This window comes from Heterocephalus glaber, unplaced genomic scaffold (genome assembly GCF_053883595.1).
Source record: "Heterocephalus glaber isolate CG9 unplaced genomic scaffold, H.glaber_assembly_v1.0 deba00001572, whole genome shotgun sequence".
Taxonomy (NCBI): domain Eukaryota; kingdom Metazoa; phylum Chordata; class Mammalia; order Rodentia; family Bathyergidae; genus Heterocephalus; species Heterocephalus glaber.
The window spans coordinates 23,322,098-23,345,749 of record NW_028258357.1 but is presented as its reverse complement, the minus strand read 5'-3'; the positions used below and the strand labels follow the sequence as shown (position 1 = coordinate 23,345,749).

At 48.4% G+C, this 23,652-nt stretch overlaps 2 protein-coding genes across 30 annotated transcripts in view; one reads left to right on the top strand and one right to left on the bottom strand.

The window, feature by feature from the left end:
• Prdm4 (PR/SET domain 4) overlaps positions 1-7,280 on the top strand; it is a 29,158-nt gene extending 21,878 nt beyond the window's left edge. For 4 of the 27 annotated variants that reach the window (XR_015443648.1, XR_015443667.1, XR_015443656.1 and 1 more), the window contains exons 12-13: positions 61-5,939; positions 6,801-7,280. The gene's annotated coding sequence lies outside the window, so the exon portion shown is untranslated. The remainder of the gene's footprint in view (positions 1-60; positions 5,940-6,800) is intronic. The other 23 variants (XR_015443666.1, XR_015443664.1, XR_002394925.2 and 20 more) reach the window with 23 other exon arrangements.
• Pwp1 (PWP1 homolog, endonuclein) lies at positions 4,479-20,037 on the bottom strand. 3 transcript variants are annotated; one of them, XM_004844788.2, is made up of 15 exons: positions 19,865-20,037; positions 18,358-18,416; positions 18,054-18,238; positions 16,366-16,451; positions 16,175-16,271; positions 13,656-13,766; positions 12,774-12,904; positions 12,353-12,414; positions 10,397-10,493; positions 9,516-9,577; positions 8,406-8,517; positions 7,189-7,279; positions 6,992-7,113; positions 5,818-5,923; positions 4,479-4,745 (listed from the first exon to the last, which is right to left on the bottom strand). In XM_004844788.2, exons 1-15 carry the CDS (start codon positions 19,934-19,936, stop codon positions 4,636-4,638), a joined length of 1,503 nt encoding a protein of 500 aa, XP_004844845.1. In that variant the 5' UTR covers positions 19,937-20,037; the 3' UTR covers positions 4,479-4,635. The 3 variants fall into 3 exon arrangements, with proteins under 3 accessions (XP_004844845.1, XP_087048987.1, XP_012927705.1); XM_087192861.1 differs by having other exon boundaries at positions 18,338-18,416; positions 19,865-20,017; XM_013072251.2 differs by lacking the exon at positions 5,818-5,923.
• Between the last annotated feature and the right edge of the window lie 3,615 nt (positions 20,038-23,652).

Genomic DNA, 23,652 nt, shown 5'->3' with positions numbered 1-23,652 from the left:
CTGTGGAAGTGCCAGCCCAGCCTAACGTGTCCTGTCATGTCGTGTCGTGTCGTGTCACAGGGAGAATGGAAAAGTGAGAGGACTGCCCGTGCGGGTGCAGACTCGGCCCTCCAGGATCTGACTTTACACTCCGGTTACGCCGAGGAAGTGAGAGGCTCGCAGTGACTCAAGCTCTCCGTGGACCCCCAGCGAGCCACGCAGGACACAGATGGAGACATGTACGTGGGATGCAAGTCAGGCCACGGCAGCAGCACACAGGTACACGTTGCTCCCAGCAGTGCGTCATTAGGTTTGCAAGCATCCAGGGTGTTTTCACACAAACCTAGTGGCACAGGACAGTCCCTCCATGTGGCCTCTCAATGCCAGCATGGGACAGAAGGGACACTTGGTGTATGCGGCTGTCTCTTGCCTCAGTCCCCCAAGTCCTGGGCTTGCTGGCATGCAGCATCACTCCCTGCCTTAAAAGAGCACACTACGTAGTCAGATTGCAAAGCCAGTGAGCCATTTGCCATCCCATCAGGTACTAAGTACCATGCGACATTGTGTGAGCTGTACTTCAGGGCCGGCAGTGCAGTGGTGTTGACACCAGCGCCACCCCTGGCGTGAGCATTGTCCAAAGTTATGACACTGGTGACGTCATCAGTCCAGGAATGTGTCGGCCCCCTTAGCGTCTTACGGGACACTGGCTGTGGTTGGCTGGAATGGCGTCATGTTACGCATGACCTTAGGTGCAAAGTGTTACCGAAATGTACGAGCAGGAGTGAGAGTCACTCTGGAGGAGTAAAGAAAACTGAGCGGGAGCCCGGCTCTGTGGTGCCGTAAGAGAAGCCCGGGCTGGGGGAAGACAGTGGAGAGAGAGCGTCTGGAAAACCAACACAGAGATTTGGGACACAGGACAGGCGATTTTCAGGGATGACTGTTTCCAGTTGCAGTGACGTGCACTTGTATCAGGTGTTGGTCTGGTGTGACCCGCGACGATGCCTGGTCTATAGAGGCAGCCAGGCTCTCCCTGTGGCACACACTGAAGTGCTGTGGTTTGGATCTCAAATGTCCCCCGAGGATCACATGTTGGAGGCTTGGGGCCCAGCCTCAGGGCTCTGGGAGGAGGTGGGCACTGAGGGGAACCTGGGACCGGCCCTTCTCTGCTCTTCGGTGCTCGCCCCTCCGTGCTGTCTGCCTCACCACAAGCCAGAGCAGCGGAAACCAGGAGCGAGAATGAGCTTTCTTCCTAGTGCTGCCTTAGGTGCTGTGTGACAGTGGGGGAGGCTGCCTAACCCTGGGCCCCCCATTAAAAGCGGCCGCACAGAATCTAAGCTGTCCACCTGGGGAGGCCTACTCATTTCGTGAGCAGGGTGCGGCTTCACTCTGTTTTCTGTCCCCTTGCACCCCCTTCCCACCTGCTGACCCCTTTTTATTCTGTTGCTGAGGCTCAGGCTGGACGTGGGCTTTGCAGTGGGACAGCGGGGAGAGGAAATGGCTGCTTTGGGGAAACCTACATCCTGAATCATCCATCACTGGGTGGTAAGTTCTGTAGGACTTCTTCAGCTAATGCTGCGAGGCACTGGGACTGCATTGCCCTCAGACGTGTTCTCCAGTGGTTGTGCATTTTAGTTTACCATTTGTTTAGTTCGTACAGAACATTATAAAAGTAGGATTTATCCCAGTTTTCTAAATGTTGAAAATAAAATTCAGGTATATTGGCTTTATGCATTTCCTGTTCAGTGTCCGTGTTTCTCCTCCAGAGGTCTCCCCAGTTCGTCCTCAGGAAGTGCAGAAATGCTCAAGCTCTGCTTCTAGTCCCGCACCTCGTTTCTGCCTGTGTCATGCCGCTCCCTCCAGTGGCATAACTGCACTGCACTTGTGAGGTACGTTTCTCATAAGCAGGGACACCTCTGTGAGCTGGCGCGTGTAATGGGTTAGGGACAGCTGGCATTTGGCCCTGAAAGCGAATTATTCCAAAGCGGGAGTGATGGCATACTGTTCACTTCAGGTCTTTCCCGAGTGCCTGGCTAGACAGGCTGTCACAAAAGAAAGGGAGCCAGGTTACTTTGCACCTGCAATTCCCAGGATGCAAATAGTGCATTTCATGGCAAGAAGAAAGCAGGATGGTCTACTCCTTCAGCACGTATTTGTTTTACATATGAATTTTAGAATTCTTTCTAGTTCTCATTGGTTTTTTGATGGGGGTTGCAGTGACTGCATAGATTGCTTTGGGTAGCATGGGTATTTTAACACCAATTCATTCTTCCAATTCACAAACATGGATGGTTTTCCCACTTTCAGTGTCTTCAATTTCTTTCATTGGCATTTTGTAATTTTATTGGTTTTTACTTTATTCCTATTTTTGCATTTGTAGCTATTGTAAGTGGGGTTGCATTTATGATTTTTCTCAACATATTAGTGTACAGAAAGCTATTAACTTTTGTATGTTGATTTTGCATCCTACTACTTAGTGGAATTCATCGAACAGTTTTAAGTCTCTGGTGGAGTCTTCAGGCTTTTCTGTGTATATAGAATTGTACTATTGGCAAACAGATAATTTGGCTTCTTTCCTATATGTCTGCTTTTTCTTTCTCTTGTCTAATTGCTTTGGCTACAATTTCTAGTACTATATTGAGTAAGAGGGGGCATCCTTGTCTTGTTCCTGATCTCAAGAAATGCTTTCCACTTTTCCCCCTTCAAGCCGTGGTTGGTTGTAAGCCTGTCACAACAGCCTTTATTGTGGTATGACCCTCCTCTACCTAGTATGTCCAGGGCTTTTATCATGAGGGGAGACTGAATTTTATCTAACGCTTTTCTTGTATCTATTCAGATGATCACATGATTTTCACCCTTTATTCTTCTTATGATTTATTACTTTTATTGATCTGTGTATGTTGCATCATCTTTCCATCTCTGGAATGAAACCAACTCGATCATGGTGTATTCTTTTTGATGTGCAGTTGAATTCAATTTCTAGTGTTTTGGGGGCATTTTTGTAAGTTTATCAGGGATACTGGTCTGTAGTTCGCCTGTTTGGTTGTTTTCAGACTTTGGTAACAGGGTAATGTTACGACAGAACGAGTTTAGAAGGCCCTTCCCTGTCAGTTCTACACTTTCAGAGAAGCACTGGTGTTCTTCAGGTCTGGCGTTATTCCACAGTGAGGCCATCTGGTCCTGGACTTTTCTGTACCGGCAGACTTTATTATTAACTCATTATTTGTAATTGCTGTCATTACGTTTTAATCATCTAGAACACTGGTTCTCAACCTTTTTGGTACCAGGAACCATTGTTGTGGAAGACAATTTTTTCACAAACCTGGAGGTGGGGGGTGGGGTTTTGGGATGATTAAGGGAATTACATTTATTGTGCACCTTACTACTATTACTCGTTTCTGGCTGTTGGATCCTCACAGGGAGTGTGCAATCTAGATTCCTTGTTGGATCCTCACAGGGAGTGTGCAATCTAGATTCCTTGCAAACACAGTTGACTGCAGGGTTCTCGTGCCTATGAGAGCCGAACAGCCCTGCTGATCTGATGTAAAGCAGGTGCCAGGGAGCAGCTGTAAATACAGGTGAAGTTTTGCTCTCCTGCTCACCTCCTGCTGTGCAGCCAGTTTTTAACAAGCTAGAGACAGGTACTAGTCTATGGCCTGGGGTTTGGAGACCCCTGATTTAGAGCTTATTTCACTATCTGATTAAAAGCCAAACCAAGGCAAAGAAACAAGAGTATTTACTCCATCCTTCAATGTGCTGTCCGTGGTGAATCCAAGCTGCAACCCCTTTTATGCCAGTTGTCTGACCTGGAACGGCAATCTGACAGGTTAGGGCTGGGTCTCCTTACTGCCTGTTAGCATTCATAGGAGTCAGGACTCCGCTGGGTGGAGAGCGGGGACTTCCTCATGTGATGATCTCATGCCCTGAATGGCACCAGGCACAGGACAGGCCTTCAGTGTTTGAAAGTGAATGTGCCTCCTCTGACTGTGCCAGGAAGAAAAGGTGCGGCACCTTCCAATTATGTACCAAACTAAGAGCAGCCCTTGAGGGCTGGGGTTTAGCTCAGTGCCGCTGCCTGCCTTACAAGTGCAGTCCAGATCCCTGGTACCAAAAACAAAAGAGCAGCTCCTGAGAACATTTTCAAGTCACGGGCATTAAACTGAGAACCGTCACGTCAGGAAAGGAGTCTGCGAGGCACCTGCCTGTTCTCAGTCGCCTGTGCAGTCTTCGCCAAATCCCCACCTTGCCAGGCACAGTTTCACACACTGGTTTGGATCACAGTGTTTTCCCTTCTTAAACTCTAAAGCCTGTATGGTGGCATGCACCTGGGAGCCCAGCTACTCAGGAGGCTGAGGCAGGAGATTGCTGAGCCCAGGAGTTTGAAGCCAGCCTGGGCAACATAGCAAGACCCTGTCTCAAAAAAAAAAAGAGAAGAATTTTCTATAGGTTACTACCTACTTTATAAACTTAAGATTTACTGTGACAGCACATTAAACAATTCATTAGTTAAAAAACATTTTTTAAATTATTGTTTCCAAGAAATATGAGGACCCGCAGCACCCACATGAGGCAAGCACAAAGCCCAGCTCTGTGTAACGAGTCCGCTTCTGTCACTCCCCACAGCGGCAGCTAGACACAGCCCAGGTTCAGGGACGCAAGCTAGGACTCCATTGCAGTCTCTGCACCCCTGCCCCCGAAAGGGCCGCTGACAGACGAGCTCCTCGCACTGCCCAGAACAAGCCGCTCTCGTCTTCCGAATGCTTCATTTACTACAAGGCAAAGAAACTGTTAGGAAACCACCAGGTCAAGAAATTAAGTCTGTAACACACAAGAGACTCGGATGGAAAAACTGAGCAGTAAGGCTCTCTCCCCTCTGGTGGAAAGTTTCTGAAAACATTTAACACTTTATAAACGGGAAAGGAAGTAAGCAGCCTGGAAGTCTAAGTTAATGTGTTGAATGCAGGAGACTGGTTTTTAATGGTCTACTTCTTTCTCACACTTCACCTTGGCTTGTCCTGGATTTATCTAACTGCCTTGACAGCAGATGCCCACTGACTGTCCTTTCTTTATTCTACTTTGTTGCCTGTTTTCTTGCCCTGTATCTTAACCAGCTTACAACTTTCTGGATGTAGGGCCCTCTGCACGTGAGTTAAAATCAGAACAACCCCGAGGGAGACCTCAGGACCCTTCAGCAGCAGGTAGGACTCAGGAATCACGGTGGGGAGATTTTCTCTGTGGGACACATCAGACTTGCTCAAAATAATAAACAAGCAGCGAGCCTATGGCATGCGTGTTGCAGGGGGCTGTTTGTATCACTGCAAGCTCTGAAGCGCTCGCCATCACCGAGCTGGGGTCTCCTGAAAGGAAAGGGGTGGATCTCGCAGACAGCTGAGAAGTGCACAGATTCACTCACTCTGGTAACTGGAAGGGGAGGGCTGTTCTTTGAAACATGCTGTACTTCTAGCTTTCCTAGACCTTTCCATTTTAAGACATTTTAAAAATAATCTACATAGCAAGCGGAAGGTCCCAAGTTCAATCCCCAGCACCAAACAAATAAATAAATAAATGAATAAAAATAATCTACACCTGGGCCAGGGATGCAGCTCAGTGGTGCCACACTTGCCTGGCAAGTACAGGGTCCTGAGTTCTAGTCCTGGTACTGAAAAAAAAAGATGTGCACCTAACCTAAAATGTGAAGTCAAAATGACCTGTACACAGGAGTGTTTCTGCAGTGAGGGGTCCACTACAGGTACAGGCTGTGTCTGCCCTGCTCTCTGCCTGTCTTGCAGTCACATACGCTGCATCGCCTTTTCCAGCAAGAGCAGCCAATGGAAGTCTCACCTGAAGAGACGGTGCTTATGTCCCAGATACGGAGGCCTTCTTTCTGGCCCCCAAAGGCATACACAAAGGGCAAATCAGGGCAACACGAAGAACAGAAGAGAACGCCCTGGGGGAGAGAACAGGTCAGTGACTTCTGCCCTTCCAGAGAGCTCCAGACCCTACCTCGTCCAGACTGGAACCTCCTGTCTGAATGGTTACACAAAGCCAGTGCACTGCAGTCAAGGGGGAAGGGGACTGGTGTGACACAGCTGGGCGAGCTTGGCATACTCTAAACACTCGCTCTCCCGTCCTCATCACTCTCAGGGTCTTCCCAGAAATCTCACTGGCTGTGTGTATCCAGAATCCCCAGCTCTCCTTTTCCAGTGACAATGACACCAGAGGTCACTATGACATTTCTTCACGCTGCCAAGGATCAAATCCTAGGGTCGCAAGCCTGCTAGGCAAGTGCTTTAGCACTGGGCCACACCCCCATCCCTGAGTCATTTAAACACCTTTAACGCTTTCATTACTGGATAACACATATGTACTACAGAAAGTATAACAGGAACAAGTATGAAAATCTCAGTGGGATGACCACTGCTGGTGTTTGGGATGTAGTCTGCTAGATTCAAACACAGGCATGGGGAAGTACTACAAAGATTACTTCTATAACCTGCCTTCCATGGCTGAATAAATACAGTTTTAACAGGGGTGTGGTGTTCCACTGTAGCTACAGTCTAATTTAAATAACACACCGCCTGACAGAGTAGGTGCTCAGAATTTGTTGAAAGAATCCTGGTTATTCTAGACCTGTGCTAGCACGTATGTTGTAATCAACTGCAGTGCAGTCAGAACCAGTTATGTAATGAGGTCACACAGATAAAATACTTGGACCCCAGCAGCTCCAGTTCCCTAAGGCCCAAGAGTTCCTGCAGTGGTCTTGATTTTAGGGCAAAAATGTGGCCCTTCCTCACGTCCTCCCCCACCTCTCATGATCTCACCAGGTGACTGTCCATCACGTGTGGACTTGGAGGCAGAGTGTCACCGAGTCCTCTGCAGCTGCCCTGAGCTACAACCTCCCACCTAATCAGCTCCAACTTCACCACCTTCCACATCCAGACTCTGAGAAGCAGCGATTCCCAGAGGAGACGAGGGCTGCCGGCAGATTACAAAACACCAGATGTCAGGGCCTCACCATCTTCATGTCCCTGGAGTGAACGAGACTTGGCCTGTCCCCCAGGATGTCCCAGATCTTCACGTACTTGTCCGCTGACGCGGTCACCAGGCAGCCCTTGATCTGACTGCTCAGCTCGAGACCTGGGGAGGCACAGTGCTCAGACTCCCTGCATCGCGAGCCCCTCTGGCCCGGGGAGAGGCAGCGCTCCCACTCACCGGAGATCTCGTCATTGTGTGCGTTGAGTGTGAACACCGGCTTGTCTGACCTCGCGTCCAGATCATACACGAAGCCGTCGTCTGTGCTGGCCTGGAAGGAGTTAAGAGGCAAGATCACTGTCCAGGACGATGGCATCAGTGGCAAGCAGTGACTCGCTCCCGAGGACTCCCTGGCACTCAACCACAGTTAACAGACACCAAGGCTGACCTCAGGCAGGGCCCAGCTGCACTTACTTACACTTACGTGGCGAATTCTGCTGATGTGCCCATCAGGCTGCAGGGCGGCGCTGGTGAGCAGGGTGGAATGGGTTATGGGCCAGCAAAGCCAGCACAGTGGAGGAGGAGGAGAAAGAAGGGGCCACTAGGCCATCCTGAAGGTGGGGCTGAGCATGGGCCAAAAGCTGAGGAGGAAGGGGCCCATTTCGTCACCACCCACCTCCCTACACGCTGGCTTGGGTATCCATGACCGCTTGTTAGCGAGCCACCTCAGGAGGCGTGTCTGACGGCAGACGAGGGCCAGCACAGCCCTCACAGGGCCAGACCCTCTCATGCTAACTGGGGTGGGGTCTGGCCACAGGGCGGCTCACTGAGCACTTCCTGGGTCAAGGCGCAGGGCTGAAGGGCTGAGGTTAACTGTGCACACTCCCTCTGCGGGCACGTGAAGCTCATCTACCTCCCAGACAGACCCTGGGATGCCGTTTCTCCCGGGCAGAAATGTCAGCGGGATGGATCTCTGGGCACTTCATGGAAACGCACCCTGCAGCGTGGCAGGTGTTTACAGAATGCGTTACTTTTCTCCTCTGTGGGAGACAGTGCCGTAAATCAAACAAGCTCTCATCCTCACCACTAGCACTCCGAGTAAGGATGAAGATTTAGATAAAGGACTGGTTGGACTAACTTGGACTGGTTAACATACAAAAGGAATATTAACTAGGCTTAATTTCGCAAAAAACACAAAACGATCAGTAAGTAAAACTAAAGCATGGCATACTCTGGAATGGCTGACAACTAGTAAAATCATTCACACAGCCACCAGTGTTTTTGTGGCTAAGCCACTGTCTTGTTAAAAAAAAACAAACCTCATCTTTTCAATCATAAGCTCCAAACACTTACAACACTGTTAATACAGAAAGAGAATCCTGCTGCAATGGAACTAGAGACAGTAAGTTGTTAAAAACCTACAAAGGCTTTCGAAATAGTAATTTGTGTATTCTTACCAAAAAGTGACAAGGGGCGAAGTGATTCCAGGTCACCCGCTCGATCTGCCCACTGAAGCGCCACAGGCGGTGGGTGTCGTCTGGACTCCGGCAGTCGTACAGAGCCACGGACCTGGACACAGGTAGGCACATGAGGGCCGGGACCGGCTCTCTGGTGTCTACGCTTATGTTTAATGAGGTCAAAATTCAGTAAAGCCTGTTTTAAGATTCTAAAATGATGCAGAAAACAATGAGTTGATTTTCCCTTCAGGTGACTCCAGTCCTGTCACCTGAAGGCAGTGGTGGCGCTGGCGTGACAGTGGCCTTGACCTCCTGCAGCATCCAGGCCACTGGTGTCCGCCCCTCGTGGGCTCAGAGCCACATGACTCACGTCTCAGCCAGTGCTGCCTCCCAGAGTACAGCACTGTGCTGGACAAAGCAGGGGGTGTGCCCGTATGACTCTGCATGCATCACACCCAAAAGGGCGAACTTCCCACCCCGCAGGAGGGCAGAACCTGACCAAAGCCTCTGCGTGGCTCTGAATCCTCCCCTGTCTTCCACCTCAGGCCCGGCCCTGGACTGAGACTCCTCACTGGAGCACAGCCCCTCCCACGGCAGGGCCCCTGCTCACCATGGTGCCATGCCCTGAGGTCCCGTGTGGCTCACCCTGCTCCTAGGAGGGTGTGACACACCAGGAGCAGGGCCACGTGTGCCCGCACACCCTGAACGGCCCTTGTGGCACAGCTGCCAGGAGGACCCAGTGCGCCAGCCCAGCCTCACGGGCATGAGAAATAGCACGCTCAGTGCCCTAATTTAGGCCTGTACCTTCTGGGATGGGTTGTTTCACAACATACACCTTCTAACGATCAAATAAGCCGCTAGTGACTGGGACCCTAGCTCACACACACACACACAAAAAATCAAAGAAGTTGCAAATTCTCTAGGTCCACTGTTACGACACTATACTGCCTTACAGACTGAGGAGGCCACAGGCCTCAGGGAGACACGAGCAGTGCTCACAACTTAAGACATGCAGGCGCCCGATCTCGTCTTGTTTGGCACCAACTGCACTTCGGAAGTGGGCCAAGAGGGTGAACACGGAGCCACGCGCTTCCCCAGGTGCTTCCTTACTTATCATAGGATCCAGAGATCAGGGTCTGGGCTTCGAACGGGTGAAACTGTAGAGTCTGGACCTGAGGAAGGAGAGACAGGCGCTGAGATCAAGCGCTGTCTGTGCTAAGTCGCCTGGAGTGCGGGGACAGCAGACTGGGCAGTGTTTCTACAAATGCTTCCCTTGGAAATTCAGCGCTGTGTAACAAAACAAGTGCCAGCACTGAGGGACGCTGAGGCGGGAGGACTACAAGTCTGAGTCCAGCCTGAGTAACTCAGTGAGACCCTATCCACAAATAAAAAATAAATAAAAAGGGTCTGGAGATGAAGCTCAGTGCAAAGGCCTTAGGTTCAATCCCCAGGACTGAGAAAAGAAAAGGAAAAAGAAACAAATGCATGGCGTACTCCAAAAGGCAAACTGCGCTTCCAGATAAAGGCTGGCACTTATGCAAATGTGGAAGGCTCACATCCCTCACTGTGCAAAGCGGCCCCGAGGACTCTGCGCATTCGCCTGCATTCTGCATTGCAGAGGAGCCTCTGTGAACGTGCTGGCTGCTGCTGCTGCTCGCTGGCATGCCATGCACACTGGCTCTGCAGTGCCAAGTGAGCATCAAGCCTATTGAGCAGGGCTCTGGGAAGACCCAGGGAGCTGCCACGTGAGCCTGAAGCCAGAGCCTTCACACTGGACCTCATCCCCTACCTGAGACAGGGCCTAAGTTACTAAGTTGCCAAGGCTGGCCTCGAATTTGCATTCCCCTGCCTCAGCTTCCCAAGGTGCTGGGATTATAGGGAGGTGCCATCACACCCAGCTATGAAGGCACTTTGTAAACCACAAAAAGCCACGTAAAACTGGCTGGGATGCTCTCCAGCCAGCATCTGTCCCAGGGGTTAGGATCGCATACTTTGTCTGTGTGCACGGCGAGGCTGGCTGCCGGTTTCCCCAGGGACATATCCCACAGAATGACGGTACCGTCAGCAGACGCGCTAGCCAGCACATTCCTGAGAGAGGGGAGAAACAAATTAGACCACCTTGTAAAAACCAGAAGCAGTAAGAGTAAAAGGACTCCCTTTCCCACGGCATCGAAGAGAATAAACGCTTTGCCAGGGATTTAGCTCAGTGGTTTCGCCGCCTGCCTTGCAAGCACAAGGGCCCAAGTTTGATCTCCGGTACAAAAATGAGAATAAACGCTTAGGAATGGGTTTATCTGAAGAAACCCAAGACTTCCATGGTGAGAACTACCGGTGCTTGTTGAGAGCAATGGCTAGGTGGGAGACAGCCACACGCTCTAGGAAGACTCTGTGCTCTTAAGACAGACACAGTCACTTCTCTGCCTTTTGGCTAAGATCAAGTGAAGACAGAACCAGCAGCCAGCGTGGGCTGGTCTGTTCAGAATCCCAGACAGCCTCTTCAACAAAGGGATGAGCTGATTCTGAGGTTCCCAGGGAAAGGCAGATGACCCAGGGCGGCCAAAACACATTTTGAAAAAGAAGAGCAAAGTTGGGCAGCTCATCCTTCCTGATTTCAGAATGAACCAAAAGGTCAGGGTAAACACAACAATGTGCCACTGCTAAGGACAGCACTACAGGACCGCAGAGTGCGGAGGCCAGGAAGAACCCCTGGCACTTTTGATTTCTGACAAGAGCCAGGTCAGCGGTCTCAGGCTGAGCAATGGTTTCTCACACACAACACCAAAAGCACATATAACAAAATAAGCTGGCTGTCACCAACATGAAAAATGTATGCTGCAAAGGATTCTGTGAAAGTAAAGACAACCCACCGGGTGGGAGGGAAAATAGCCAATTAGTATCTAGAATACATAATAAGCTCCAACAACTAAATTAAAAAATGGCAAAGGCCTTCAATAGGACATTTCTCATAAAGAAGATATACAAGGGCCAATAAGCACAAAGTTGCTCAGTGCCACTAATCACTGAGAAATGCAAAGGGAGATAGCATTTCCTACCTGTGTAGGACGGCTACTATCAAAAAGACAGAAACGTCAGGAGGCTACGGAGAAGCTGGAACCCGTGTGTGCACTGCTGGTGGGGATATAAAATGGTGCAGCCACTATGGAAAATAATGTGGCTCCTCAAAAACTCACAAAGACAATTACTGTAAGGGTAGTGATGACAGCTGAGAGAACCGGAAGCAGGGCCTCACAGACACCTGTGTGTCCTCATTCACAGCAGTATTATGACCGCAGCAGCTGACAGGTGCCCGCAACCCAGTGAACATCCGTGGGTGTGCACAGACGTGGGCAGAGGTGTGACTACACGGACGAGCCCGAAGAGGTTATGTGTATGCAGCAAGCTGGCCACAAGGAGCAAACACTGTGGTTCCACCCACATGAAACAGCAGTCACCTTCACAGGGACAGCAGACAGAGGGGCGGCTGCCAGGGCTGGGAAGCAGCAGCAGGGAGCTGGGTTCTAGTGCTAATGAAGTACAGAGCTCCCTTTGGGAAGATGAAGCTTTGATACGGATTCTGACGACAGCTGCGTAGCAACATGGACACAACGGGAGTCACTTTACTTGAAAACGGTTACCGTGGTTACCTTCTGATTTTTCTATCCTTTACCATACATTAAAGGAGAAAAAAAAAAAAAGAGTGTGTGGCTGAGATGTGAGAGGAAAGAGAGAAGACTGTCTCCCCGCACGCATGCACGCACGCAGAGCGGTGCAGGCTGGTGGGTGGGCAGGGACAGACAGCAGCGCGGGGCTACAGAGGCACACAGCATCTTCGGGCGGAGGAGCCAACAGGCAGAGGCCCACGGCGCACGGACTGACAGGTGTGGGCGCGAGGTTTCAGGCCGCGCTGCTACAGGCTTTCACCCCCTACCGGATGGCAGTTCTTTTACCTGATTAGCGTATTCCATGAAAGGTCAAGGACAGCATCAGTATGCCCTTCTGTGGAGGAACTCTGCAATAATGGTTTTAATTATTTTGTGTTAATGTAAAAAAGTGCCACATTTTAAAGATCACTGCACAATACAAACTTGCTTGAAGGATGAAATGAACATGGTGTCTCCCTGCTATCTTAGATAAATGCTCTCTACAGGGCGTACAGGGAGTACAGAGTTCTTAATCCAGGTGCTAATTTTACAAATATCAGTACTGCCCCCTCCCCCCATCCTAACAGTTTAAAAAGCTGCAGGACTGCACAGGTACTGAGACCTCGACACCGGAGGCTAAGCACACGTGTCTGTTCTTATCCCCCTCCCTATCCAGAAACTTATCTCCAGTTGCCTCTGGAGTCTGGATGTTTGCTAACTTCTTTACCTTCTTTCCTTTCTTTTTCTTCTTTTTCGAAAGCTTACTTCCAAGTGTGAAAACTGGCTCTAAAGAGTCCACGATATCAAGGTCCCACACTTCAATAACAGGGGTCATGTTTCCCACAGCAATGTAATTTCCTACAGAAAGAAGCAATGCACTTTTATTACTTTTTGAAAAGGACAAAGTAACATCTCATCACACACTTCCCACTGTAGTGGGCAAGCAGTGGCTACACGCAGCACAGCAGGCTCCACCTGCAGGGTCTGCTTCAGGGCCCCAGTGGCCCTGCCTGGGTCTAACTGGCTCCAGTGCTGTGCTGCTGGGTCGGGGACAGGCATCAGCTCTCAGGCTCAGGGCGCACCCCTCCTTCCTTCCTCATACATGCTATGAGGCCCACGTCAGACTGTGAATGTGGAGAAGCTTTGTAAACAAGATGGACGGGGTCAATGTTACCAGTGTTTATTTACCTCTATTAATACCGAGCAGATGTGGCTAAGAAAGCCAATCCGAAAACCTGTTTGTGACAAGCCTCTTCACTCAGCTGTACTTGTTGTTTTCTTCAAACTGGTCATGCCACTAAACTCTAGCTGCCAGCTCAGACAGACCCTGGCGCACTGTGCTGGGTCCTTAGGGGGCATGAAGGGTGCTAGGCCCAAGGTCTCCAGGCCCTGTCCTGCAGAGAACAGCGCCCTTCTCAGCTTCCCTGAGGGCTGAGCAAACACAGACCCCAACAGTGAAGCCTGGTGTGTTCAGAATCACGTTAACTACAGCACAGGAAGTAACAGTAACTTCACGATCCATCAGCACCAGTTCTGAACACGCTCGCACAGAACATAGTCTGCAGAACCACAACAGGAACCACTGAACAAGCTTCAGTTTTCTAATTACCAATAGAATCATCTGGGCTAGGATCAAAATTCAGCCATTCCACACTCAGAGGATATGCAGGCAAGAGAATATCATGGTGCACGTAGAACGAGTCTTCCTCCTGATTGTAAACTGAAAAGGGTGAGAAGAAAGCTCATCATTTAGGCAGAGTAAGAGTCATCAGAAATCACAGCCCAGAAAAGGTTAAGTGAAACAACTGTACTTCTACGTCCTTCTGAGTTAGGTCATGCTAGGTATCACATGCTAACAGAACACTCTACTAAACCAAGACACATGTGCGACATTAAAAAGCAATGCCAACACTAGGCATTTCTGAACGTCTAATATATTCCCAGCACCTGGCACCCCAAAGTGGAACACAGATGCTGACAGACCCCGCAGCCCGCAGCATGCCGCCCAGGTAAGGGGTCCTGGCTCCCACTCACTCATCACACAGACAAACAAGGTCGCACTGATTATCAGAGAGAAGGAACAAAAACCACTGGGGAAAATCGACTCATATTGAAAAATCTAAATGCTTGCCAAGAATTTGTTCTTCTTTAATATTAAAACAAAAAGTTTATAAAGACCAACACTGTGAAAGGCAAATGAAACTCATGGGGACATTCTTTCTGAATGTAACAACTAAAGGAACTGGACAATTAACATTAACAAAGTTAAGGAACTAAACTATGTTTAAATCAATGACTGTGAAATCTTAACACTAATACAGCTCACTAACCAGAATCCTCCTTCCCCACCACCCATGAACATACTTTTTTATTAAGAAAGTAGTAAATAATACAAGAAGCTGAAGATTTTTAAGTTCTCTGCATCTCTCCTTCTGGGATGGGACTGGGATTAGCCGATTGCTTGTAATGTGCTAGCATCTCAGTCTACGATGAGAATGCATGTTCAAATGATTAAACAATGGTCCTGCAAAACCCTCAATCTTGTTCAGTGTACTTCACTTACATGTTAAATAAAACTGGTGATGCTATTTTAAAACATACTCTGAACTGTGTCAAGGCAACAACCTGATCAACCTTAGAGAACAGCTGTGAAGCTGAATCTAGACAAGCTGCATAAAGACTCTCTCCAAATCTAATAACTGACATGTACAATGATCTAACTCACAAGGAGTAGAAATACAATTGTTTCATTTAACTTTTTTCTCAATTCCTGACACTAAGTTCCAGGGAATGACTGTAATGTTCTCAGATGAAAATGATGACAAAACAAGTATAATAAGGTTTTAATATTCTGAAATTAGAACTGGTCTTAAAAATAAAATTAACCAGCTTGGTTCTCACCTGAAATAGGTAAATGTTCAAAGATATCAAGAGTTAAGAGCGAACAACTTCATATTACAGTGCCTGCTATTCAAAGTCTTTTTGTAGAAAAATTTCATAAATAGATCACAGTGAGCCTAACTGGGCCTAAGCCACAGGCTTTCCATAGGTGGCCTTGATGGTTTTTAAGTTTCAGAAATCCAAGCTAAGGAGTGGAACGCAGCTCAGTGGTGAGCACTTGCCTTGCATGCGTGAGGCCCTGGGTTAGGCACCCAGCACCTCAAAAGAGAAAATCTGATTCAGACTTCAAATCACTGCCTATTTCAGATTTCTACAGAGCACTCATCCCTAGCTGTGGTACAAACATTACCTGAGCTAGGAAATCTGCTGGTCGCAAAAGGAAACTATGGCCCTCTGGGTTGAATTATTATGCCACTCTTTTTTTTTTCCCTTTGGTATCGGGGATTGCCCTTGGGACCTTGAACCTGCAAGGTAGGCTGCAGCACCACTTAGCCAAATCCCTGGCCCTGGGCTGAATTATTATGAAGAAAGTACAATGTCTCAGCTGGGGATGTAGCTCAGTGGTGCCGCACCTGCCTGGCAAGCACGAGATCCTGCATTGGATCACTGATTCTCCAAGAAAAGGAGGGGGGAAACAAAGTACATTGTCTTGTGAAGAGGAAATACCTGAAAAAAAGCAAGATTAGGGCCGGGGATTTAGCCCAGTGGTGCCGCCGCCTGCCTTGCAAGCGCAAGGTCCCAACTTCGATCCCCAGTACCAAAAAAAAAAAAAAGCAAGATTAAACACCTGTCTATTCAGCATAATCTTAATCACATAAAACGTGTCCAAAAAAGTGAGTGAAAACCAGGGTGGCAAGTCATCCTCTCAGGATAATGGGATTACACAGTTTTCTTTTATTTTTTAATTGTTTTACTTCCAGGTTTCTACAGTGGAGGAGAAAAAGTGAAAAACTGGCAAATACATTTAAAGAAAAGTTAAAAAAAACAAAACCCATTAAAAAGTCCCAGGGGGCCCATTTCTTGCCCTAAGAAAGGTCCGGTACCAAAGTGATGCCTCGGACTACACACGTGCACAACAATGACCAGGAAGCAGTCTGCATAAAATTCAACTGCGTCACCAGCTCAAGGGTGTGGCAGGATCTGTACCTACAGCTCCCTACCAATAACTAATGTGGCCAGTTTAGTGTCCTCTAGGAAACCTTTCAGCATGGGACGTATTTTACTTACTATGCACCTCTAAATTGCACTGTTCCTGTTCAGCTCGGCCACAAACTATGAGATTGTCACTAGGCTTGATCAAGAAATCTTCAAGTTCATATTGTTCCTAGGTGGACAGGTGAAAGGTCATTGGTTAGAGGCAGAGATCCGGCCAGGCTTTCTAACAGGAGCATGACTAGGAAAGTGATGTGGGTATTTACCGTATCCTTCAGTGTAACGTAAGGATCTTGATCATTGCTCCCGTAGACTGTGAGTCCCAAGAGAGATTCACCAAGAGTCTCAGCATCTGCACAAATTCACCAACCAAAATGAACACAGTGGTCCTCTTGACAAAAACATTTTCCTAAGACATTGATCTCTGGACAGCAATCCAGCCACCTATTTTATAGGTAGCTATGAATCATCCATAGTTGGGAAAGGAAACAGGGCAGGAATTTATGAGCCATTCATACTTCACCTTTAAAGTGGATTTCTGATAGGCTTGCAAACTTACTTGATGATGGCATTCTTCTTTTATGGCATATCTACAGGAGTAGCGTACCTCAGACCCAGAGTAACAGGAAGCTCAGGAAAAGGAAGACACACTGAACTGTTATGGGAAGTTCTTGCAGGAGGCAGGGTTGATGGGTCATAGGCATCTGACATGTACAGAAGGGACTTTCTACACCATGCAAAGCCCATCTTTAAACGCTCCAACACTGGGTACCCCATAGTGTTTACCATCAACCCATAGGTGCCTGGCTTTTAAAAAACTTTGTACTATGGAAATTTTCTAGTTGAATCAAAGAAGAGAGGGTATAAAGAACTTCGGGCATTGTCACCTAGCTTTGACAATTAACTATTTCTCTATGCTGTCTCTTCTATCCTGTCTTCTCGCATATCTGAGGCTTTTCAAAGCACATCCCACAAAGCATATATTTTGTTCAGCATTTCAATATGAACCTCTATCAGATAAAGGTATATTTTAGTGCTTGATTAAAACTACCATAAGATTTTTAAAATATATTATTTTAAATGCACTTTATCATCCCAAGAAAACTTGGCACAAGACTAGACATTTAATAAAATTGGTAGGTTTTACACTTGGTCATTGAGTTCCTGCACAAATCCAGGCTCTTAGGCAAAGAAAGAGCATCCTCTGACACTTGCCACAGTGTTGCTCAGCACAGTGCTCTGCCCACAACCCTGTATTCCTGTCCCACCCATCTGATGGGGAAGCCAAGCTCAGGAAGGGAAAAAGGGTCAGTGATGACAAAAAGCATTAACATTTACTGCAAGAAGTGAAGTAACTACCCTATTCAACCTGCTCAGCCTGCCGAAGCGGAATGTCTGCTTGGCAGTCCCCAAGACGCACGTCCAGCTTTCACCAGTCCACTGTACCTATTTATTTATACTTCCTTTCCCAAAAGAGCAACATACTTCTGCATATATCTTCTCAGCTATTTCCCCCAAGATTTTCTACCTGAAATTCTACACCACCTAAGCCTTGGCTCTATCTTCTTTTTTTCTCTTAGAACCTGGGGTTCTCTTTTTCTAATCATTTGTAGCAACAGTGTCTCAACAGTCACATATCCTGAAAAAAGTGAATGCCACCGAGGGAAAGGTATAAACACATAAGTTGAGGATACTGTGGCTGCACACAAGAATTCACAGTGGGTCACAGGTGATTAAACCTCAAGTGTGCAATAACACACTATTTTCCCTAAGAGCTCAGATTTACGTCTTAGAGCAGTGCATCAGAGCTTCTCTTCTAAACTAATTTAGGAAGCACATTCTCTGTCCAGATTATGTGACTGATGAAACTCAAGAGTAAAGCTCCAGATACCACAAGCATGGTCCAGCATGCTGAGCGTGTGACTACAAACCCGCAGAAGCGAGTGCGTCTCACCTGGGTCATTGTCCTCATCGTATCTGTCTAGGTCATACTCAGCCAGCTCATCATCATTGAGCGTGCGGTCATCCTCAGGGTCACCATCCTCCAGAGCCTCCCTGGGTCGTGCCTGGGTACGGGCGCTCTGCATGCCATCTTCTGAAGGACTGCCTGCCTCCTCTTCATCACTGCCACCTTCTTCTCTATTAGAACAAAAACAAAAAGAAAAAAGAAATCACCCACATGGTACCTTCTAGTAATGAGACCACCAAGCCATCAGGAGTTAAGACTGGACTACACACAGCAACATCCTGAAACGTACTGTAACTTTTCCTTTGCTTCAACAATGAGACGCTTTACTTCATCTTTACTTAGCTCTACCTGTAAGAGAACAAACACTTTATTACTGTATTTAGTGAAATTATGGGAAGTCTTTGAATTAAAAAGGTTTGCAAACAAATGTAAATTAGGACTTCAAGAAACATCATCAAACACTAACCTTGGATCTCTCGATTTAATATAAGTGAAATTCTTAGCATGCCTATTATCTGATTCCTTCTAGGATGCCTCTCTGTCTTCCCTATAGCACCCCTAACAAAACCACCCTTACATTACTTGTCTGCTCTTTCCTCTATTGTTACTGCGAAGTATTCACTCACGGGGCTCACATCCTTCCAAAGGTCATTCACTCTCAAGACTAAAGCCATCACTTCTAAACTCATCATTCCAGACTTTGCCCTCTACTAATCTACCCTCCAGTCCCACTTGTCCAACTGCCTGTACAATTTCCCAGTGGGCATCCTTAATCCGGACGGAGTTCGCCTCACTTCAAAACTGGCATCCCACACATAAACTATGCTTCAGTACCTTTAAAATACGCCCATCACTACTGAACTGAGAGCTCTTTCAAGACAGATTCTGACTTCTCACTGTTTACCTAAGCACACAGTTCAGTGCTTAAAATGATGATCACTCAATCAAGTTTCACTCATTTTCTACTAAGAAGCCATAGTAATACCGAAATTTTCTCAAGAATGTCAGCTCTAGAAATTAAAGGTTAAATTTAAGTAAAAGATACTTATTTGTCTTATTTCTGGTCTGAACAATCCCTCTTAACACTTGTTTTCTACTTCAACAAATTTTAAGTCATTTTCTGCCCCTACTCTGTAACTCTGTAACGAGTGCATGCTGTAGCCACGCCAGAACAGTGCCCAGTCTGTGTCCTGGTGGCATTTACAGCTACAGGATATTCCAACCCCTCACTCCCATGAAATGTTCGTCCAAGCCGCTCCATTCCCTTTATGTCCCTATGTGGCATCAATTAACCCCTTTACACCATTTATAACACTGGCTCCTGCTGACATACTCTACCTAAAGGCGGGGCCTGTTTCACATCTGTCCTAGAACCCTGAACAACGCCTGGCCTGCAGGAACCACTCAGTATCTGATGAATAGATACGCTAACAACCTCCGCTGTGCTACAGACTCAGTCTCCACCTCCCGCAGGTTTTCTTTCATAACGTGTCACATCCACTTCCCATTCCCACCCGGATGACAAGAAATTCCCAATTCGACTGCAGCCTCACACCAGTGACCCTCGCCACAGCCGCGCCCGGCCCCGGTGCACGCCGAGCAGCGGAGCGGACGGCGGGTTCCCACGGGGCGCTCTCTTCCGTGCGCCAGAAGATGCGGGCGGCCTCGGCGGGTCCGGACCCTCAGCCAGGGCCCCGCGTCCTCCAGCCCGCGGGGTCCGCAGCGCCGTCGCGACCGGGACCAGGCCGGGTTCGCCCGGGAGGCCCGGCGTGCAGGCTCCCCGCGACCAGCCTTACCTTGTCCGGCGTCTCTCTGGCCACACCGCAGCGGACCCAGGCCACGCACGTCACCTGGCGACTGCGGTTCATGCTCCTCGGCTCGCGGGCCTCTCCGGAAGGCGAGCAGGCCACAGGGAGAGACGGGCAGTCCGGCGTCCGACGTCACTCGCGGGCGCCGCAGGGAAATGGGCGGGGAGTCGGCGCGGGGCGCGCTACATTGTGCGCTCCTGACGTCACTCGCGGGCGCCGCGGCGAAAGGGGTGGGAGGGGAGGGGCGGGGTGGGAGGGGAGGGGCGGGGTGGGGCGGGGCTTCTTAGGCCGGTCCCGCGGGTGACTGGGTCTGCGCGTGACCTGGAGGCGAAGAAAATGCTTAGACCTGTAGGGGATCAGTCACGGGCAGAATTCCATCAGGCTTTATGTAGTATTTTGCTTCCAGGTCCGTAGACTTCAAGGTGACAAATGGTAGTTTCGTCTTTTAAAGCTTTCTCCGAATGGAGTTCTCTCTCCGAGGGGATTCTGCCCTTACGTGTCCTTCTCTTCTTTCATGGCGCTCAGGATGGAACCCGGGGCCTCATGCACGGGAGGCCAGCGCGCTACGGCCGAGCTACAGCCCCACCCCTTTATTCTTGAACGCTGCGCTCTCCCCTGACGCATTTAGCACCTGCTGTAAACTAACTTTAGGGTCGTGATCCAAGCTTTGCAGATCACAGCGAGCTTGTTAGGTGGGCGGCATTCACTGCTTTAACGGCCTTTTGCTAAATTCTTCTATATACACTGAGGATGAACACTGTTAGGCAAGTGCCCTACCACTGAGCTACCTCCCCAGTCCTTTATATTTTATTTTGAGACAGGGTCTCTCTTAATTGCGCAGGTTGGATTTGAACCTTCAGTCCTGCTTCAGCCTCCCAAGTGGCAGGGGTTGTAGGCATGCACCATGCCGCACATCCATAATTTGTTGTGGTAAAATATACATAACAAATTTACCACCTTAACTATTTTAAATGTGTAGTTTAGTGAAAGTATCAAGTCGTTGAGTTTTGAGGTTGTTAGTGCAGCAATAATGACGCGCAGATGAGGACCTCAACATGCGTAGCATGGAGCACGTGAGCTGATTTATCGGCAGAGCCTGGTTTATACAACCCTGACTAGGTTCTTCTGTTTATCTGGCATTGGGTGCTGCCCTCTTAGGACCAGCAGCTGCTCCATTGCCAGATTCCTGTCTGGTGCAGAGCAGGCACTTGATAAATATTTGTTAAATGAAGCAATAAACTAAGGGATAGAAAGCGGCCTGGCACTTTGCTTATTTTCCTTCCAGTTCCATAGACTTCAAGTTGACAAATGGTATAGTTTCATAGGTTTTTTTAAAAAGCTTTCTCCGAATGGAGTTCTCTCTCCGAGGAGGCCTGCCAAACCTACCCTCTTTTCCTGGACTAATTACCGACATTCTGCCTCTTCAGCCCAAATTACAAATTTCCTTTAAAAATGAAACCCCAACTGCAGCTAGCATTATCAGTTCTTTATAACAAGACTTGAAAGAGATTGTGTTTCAGTAGCTCCGTTTCTAACCCTGATTTTTGGGAACTGATGAGCTCATTTAACTGAAAAGTCTCTTTGCCAGGAGCCAGAAAAAATGTATTTGGTGGCCCATGGGTTATTAAAGGTCCCAGAGGACTGTACCCGGGCCCTGCCAGGCTTTCTAAAGCTTTAGCTCAACACCGCCCGTAATTAGGCTGGTAGACAAGTAGCAATTGGCCCTGATTGCTGGGAAGGAAATGAAGTGAGCAGCACTGTCCTTCCCCTTCCTACTAGGCTAAGTTTCTTGCCCCTCCTGTAGCTAAACTACAATATTAGCTGATAAGGAGGTGAAGGAACAGTAATAGCGACCAGTTACCAAGTGCCACAGACTTGTACTGTGAATAGATTTTACAGTGACGAAATCAGGTGTACAAAAATGAAACTATTTTCCCAGAACTGAACTTAATTTCCATTGTCACAAGGGTCTTGTTACCCCAGTATTCTCAATACCTAGCAGACATAGGCCCATAGATATTTTTTGGAAAAATGAATGACACTGTTCTAAAGTGAAGTTCAAGGACACCGGAAACCTGTCTAGTGGCATTTAGTCAGCAACGACAGGCTACTATCTGACGCCTGGCGTGGAATCCTTTCCTTTATGCCACACAAATTTTCCAAATAGTTGCTTGTTGATTCAATCATTCGTTCTCTTGGATGCAGGTGACAGATAATACTAATTGCCTTAGGAAAGAAATGGAATTTGTATGTTAGAATGACTCAAGAATCTAGGGACACAAACGTCTTCTGACGTATTTGGATCTGGGGGCTTACGCCATTGTCAGTAGGACTTACCCTCCCTCTCTCTGTGTTTCTTTTCTTTTGGTACCAGGGATTAAACTCGGGACCTTGTGCTTTCGAGGCAGACCCTGGGACCACTGGGCTAAATCCCCGGCCCTCTCTGTTTCCTTGGTCGGTCTCCCAATATGTGGGCTTCATTTCACACCTCCAACAGCTTCAGGCTTGAAGTACCCTTACCCTTACCCTTACAGCCAGCAGCCCCAGCAGAAAAAGCACTGCATTTACTTCTGGTTTTCTCTATTATTCGGTGACTTGCTATGTTGGCTGCCTGTGGGACAAGGGAAAGCAGGCAGAGGCCATGTCCTGATGTTCGGTACGGACTTTGTGGCTATATTTAATTTGTCTCTGTCTTGGTTACTTTTCTCCTTGCTGAGACAAAATACCCAACACCCACAAGTTGAGGGAGGAAAGGTTTATTTAGCTCAGTTTCTAGAGGTTTCAGTCTATAATTGGCTGGCTCCAAGGCAGGGTGGCACATGGCAGAAGGGCAACAGTTCATGGTGACAGAAGGTAGCAAAGCAACAAGCGGCCTTTGCAACTTCTCTCTGCTCCTTTTTATATTCTATCCAGGCTACTGGGATCAGGGCAGTGCCAAACCAATCAGTGGGCTGGTTTAGTCATCACACATCCTTAATCCCAGCATCGCACACTCTAGATCCAGCCAGCTCTGAACACTTGAGGCTTCAAGAGTGTCTAGACACAGCCATGTCACCCCAGAGGAAAGGAGCGAGGACCAGAGAAAGGAAGTGACTGATCAAAGACCACACCTCACATGGGCATCGAGACGGGGTGCAGAGACCAAGGTTTCTGACTTCAGAACTGCCTGTCTCCTTCCCCACCTGAGCAGGCCCTTTTAGAAGGGAAGACACAAATGTGGGCCCAGTACCTGAAGCCACAGAGATAATGAGCCAGCTCGCCCTTGCCATCTCCCACTCTACGCAGGCAGCACTCGCAGAGTCCTGGGCGTCAGGGACATGGGCCACAGTGTTTGTAGGAAGCAGCGGAAGAGTGGGGCAGGCGAAGATCTGATCTCTCCCTTCAGGAGGCAGAGCAGAAAGAACATGAGTTTGTGTCAGAGGGTCCTGAGTGTGGTCTCTGCGCACCCCTGAGCGGCATCAGCAGATCAGGCACCGCGCGGGTCACCGGCATGTGTTCGTCTTCTGTGCTACACCATGTCCTCTACTCCTCGGCATTGCAAGCAGGTGGTGCAGAGCTCAACGCCGTGTAAATGTTTGCGGAAGAAAGGGAAGCGTGACATCAGCAGACCCTGGTGAAGGATGAATGCATGGTGTGCTAGTTAGCTGTTAGGTAGCTATGACATTTAGCGCAGAAGCACAGAAGTTGTTGCGAGACTGTAACTACACAAGCAGTGTTTATTGTTGGGCCTGCAGGTCAGGCACATGTATGCCCATGTCCAGTAACCATTTACTGAA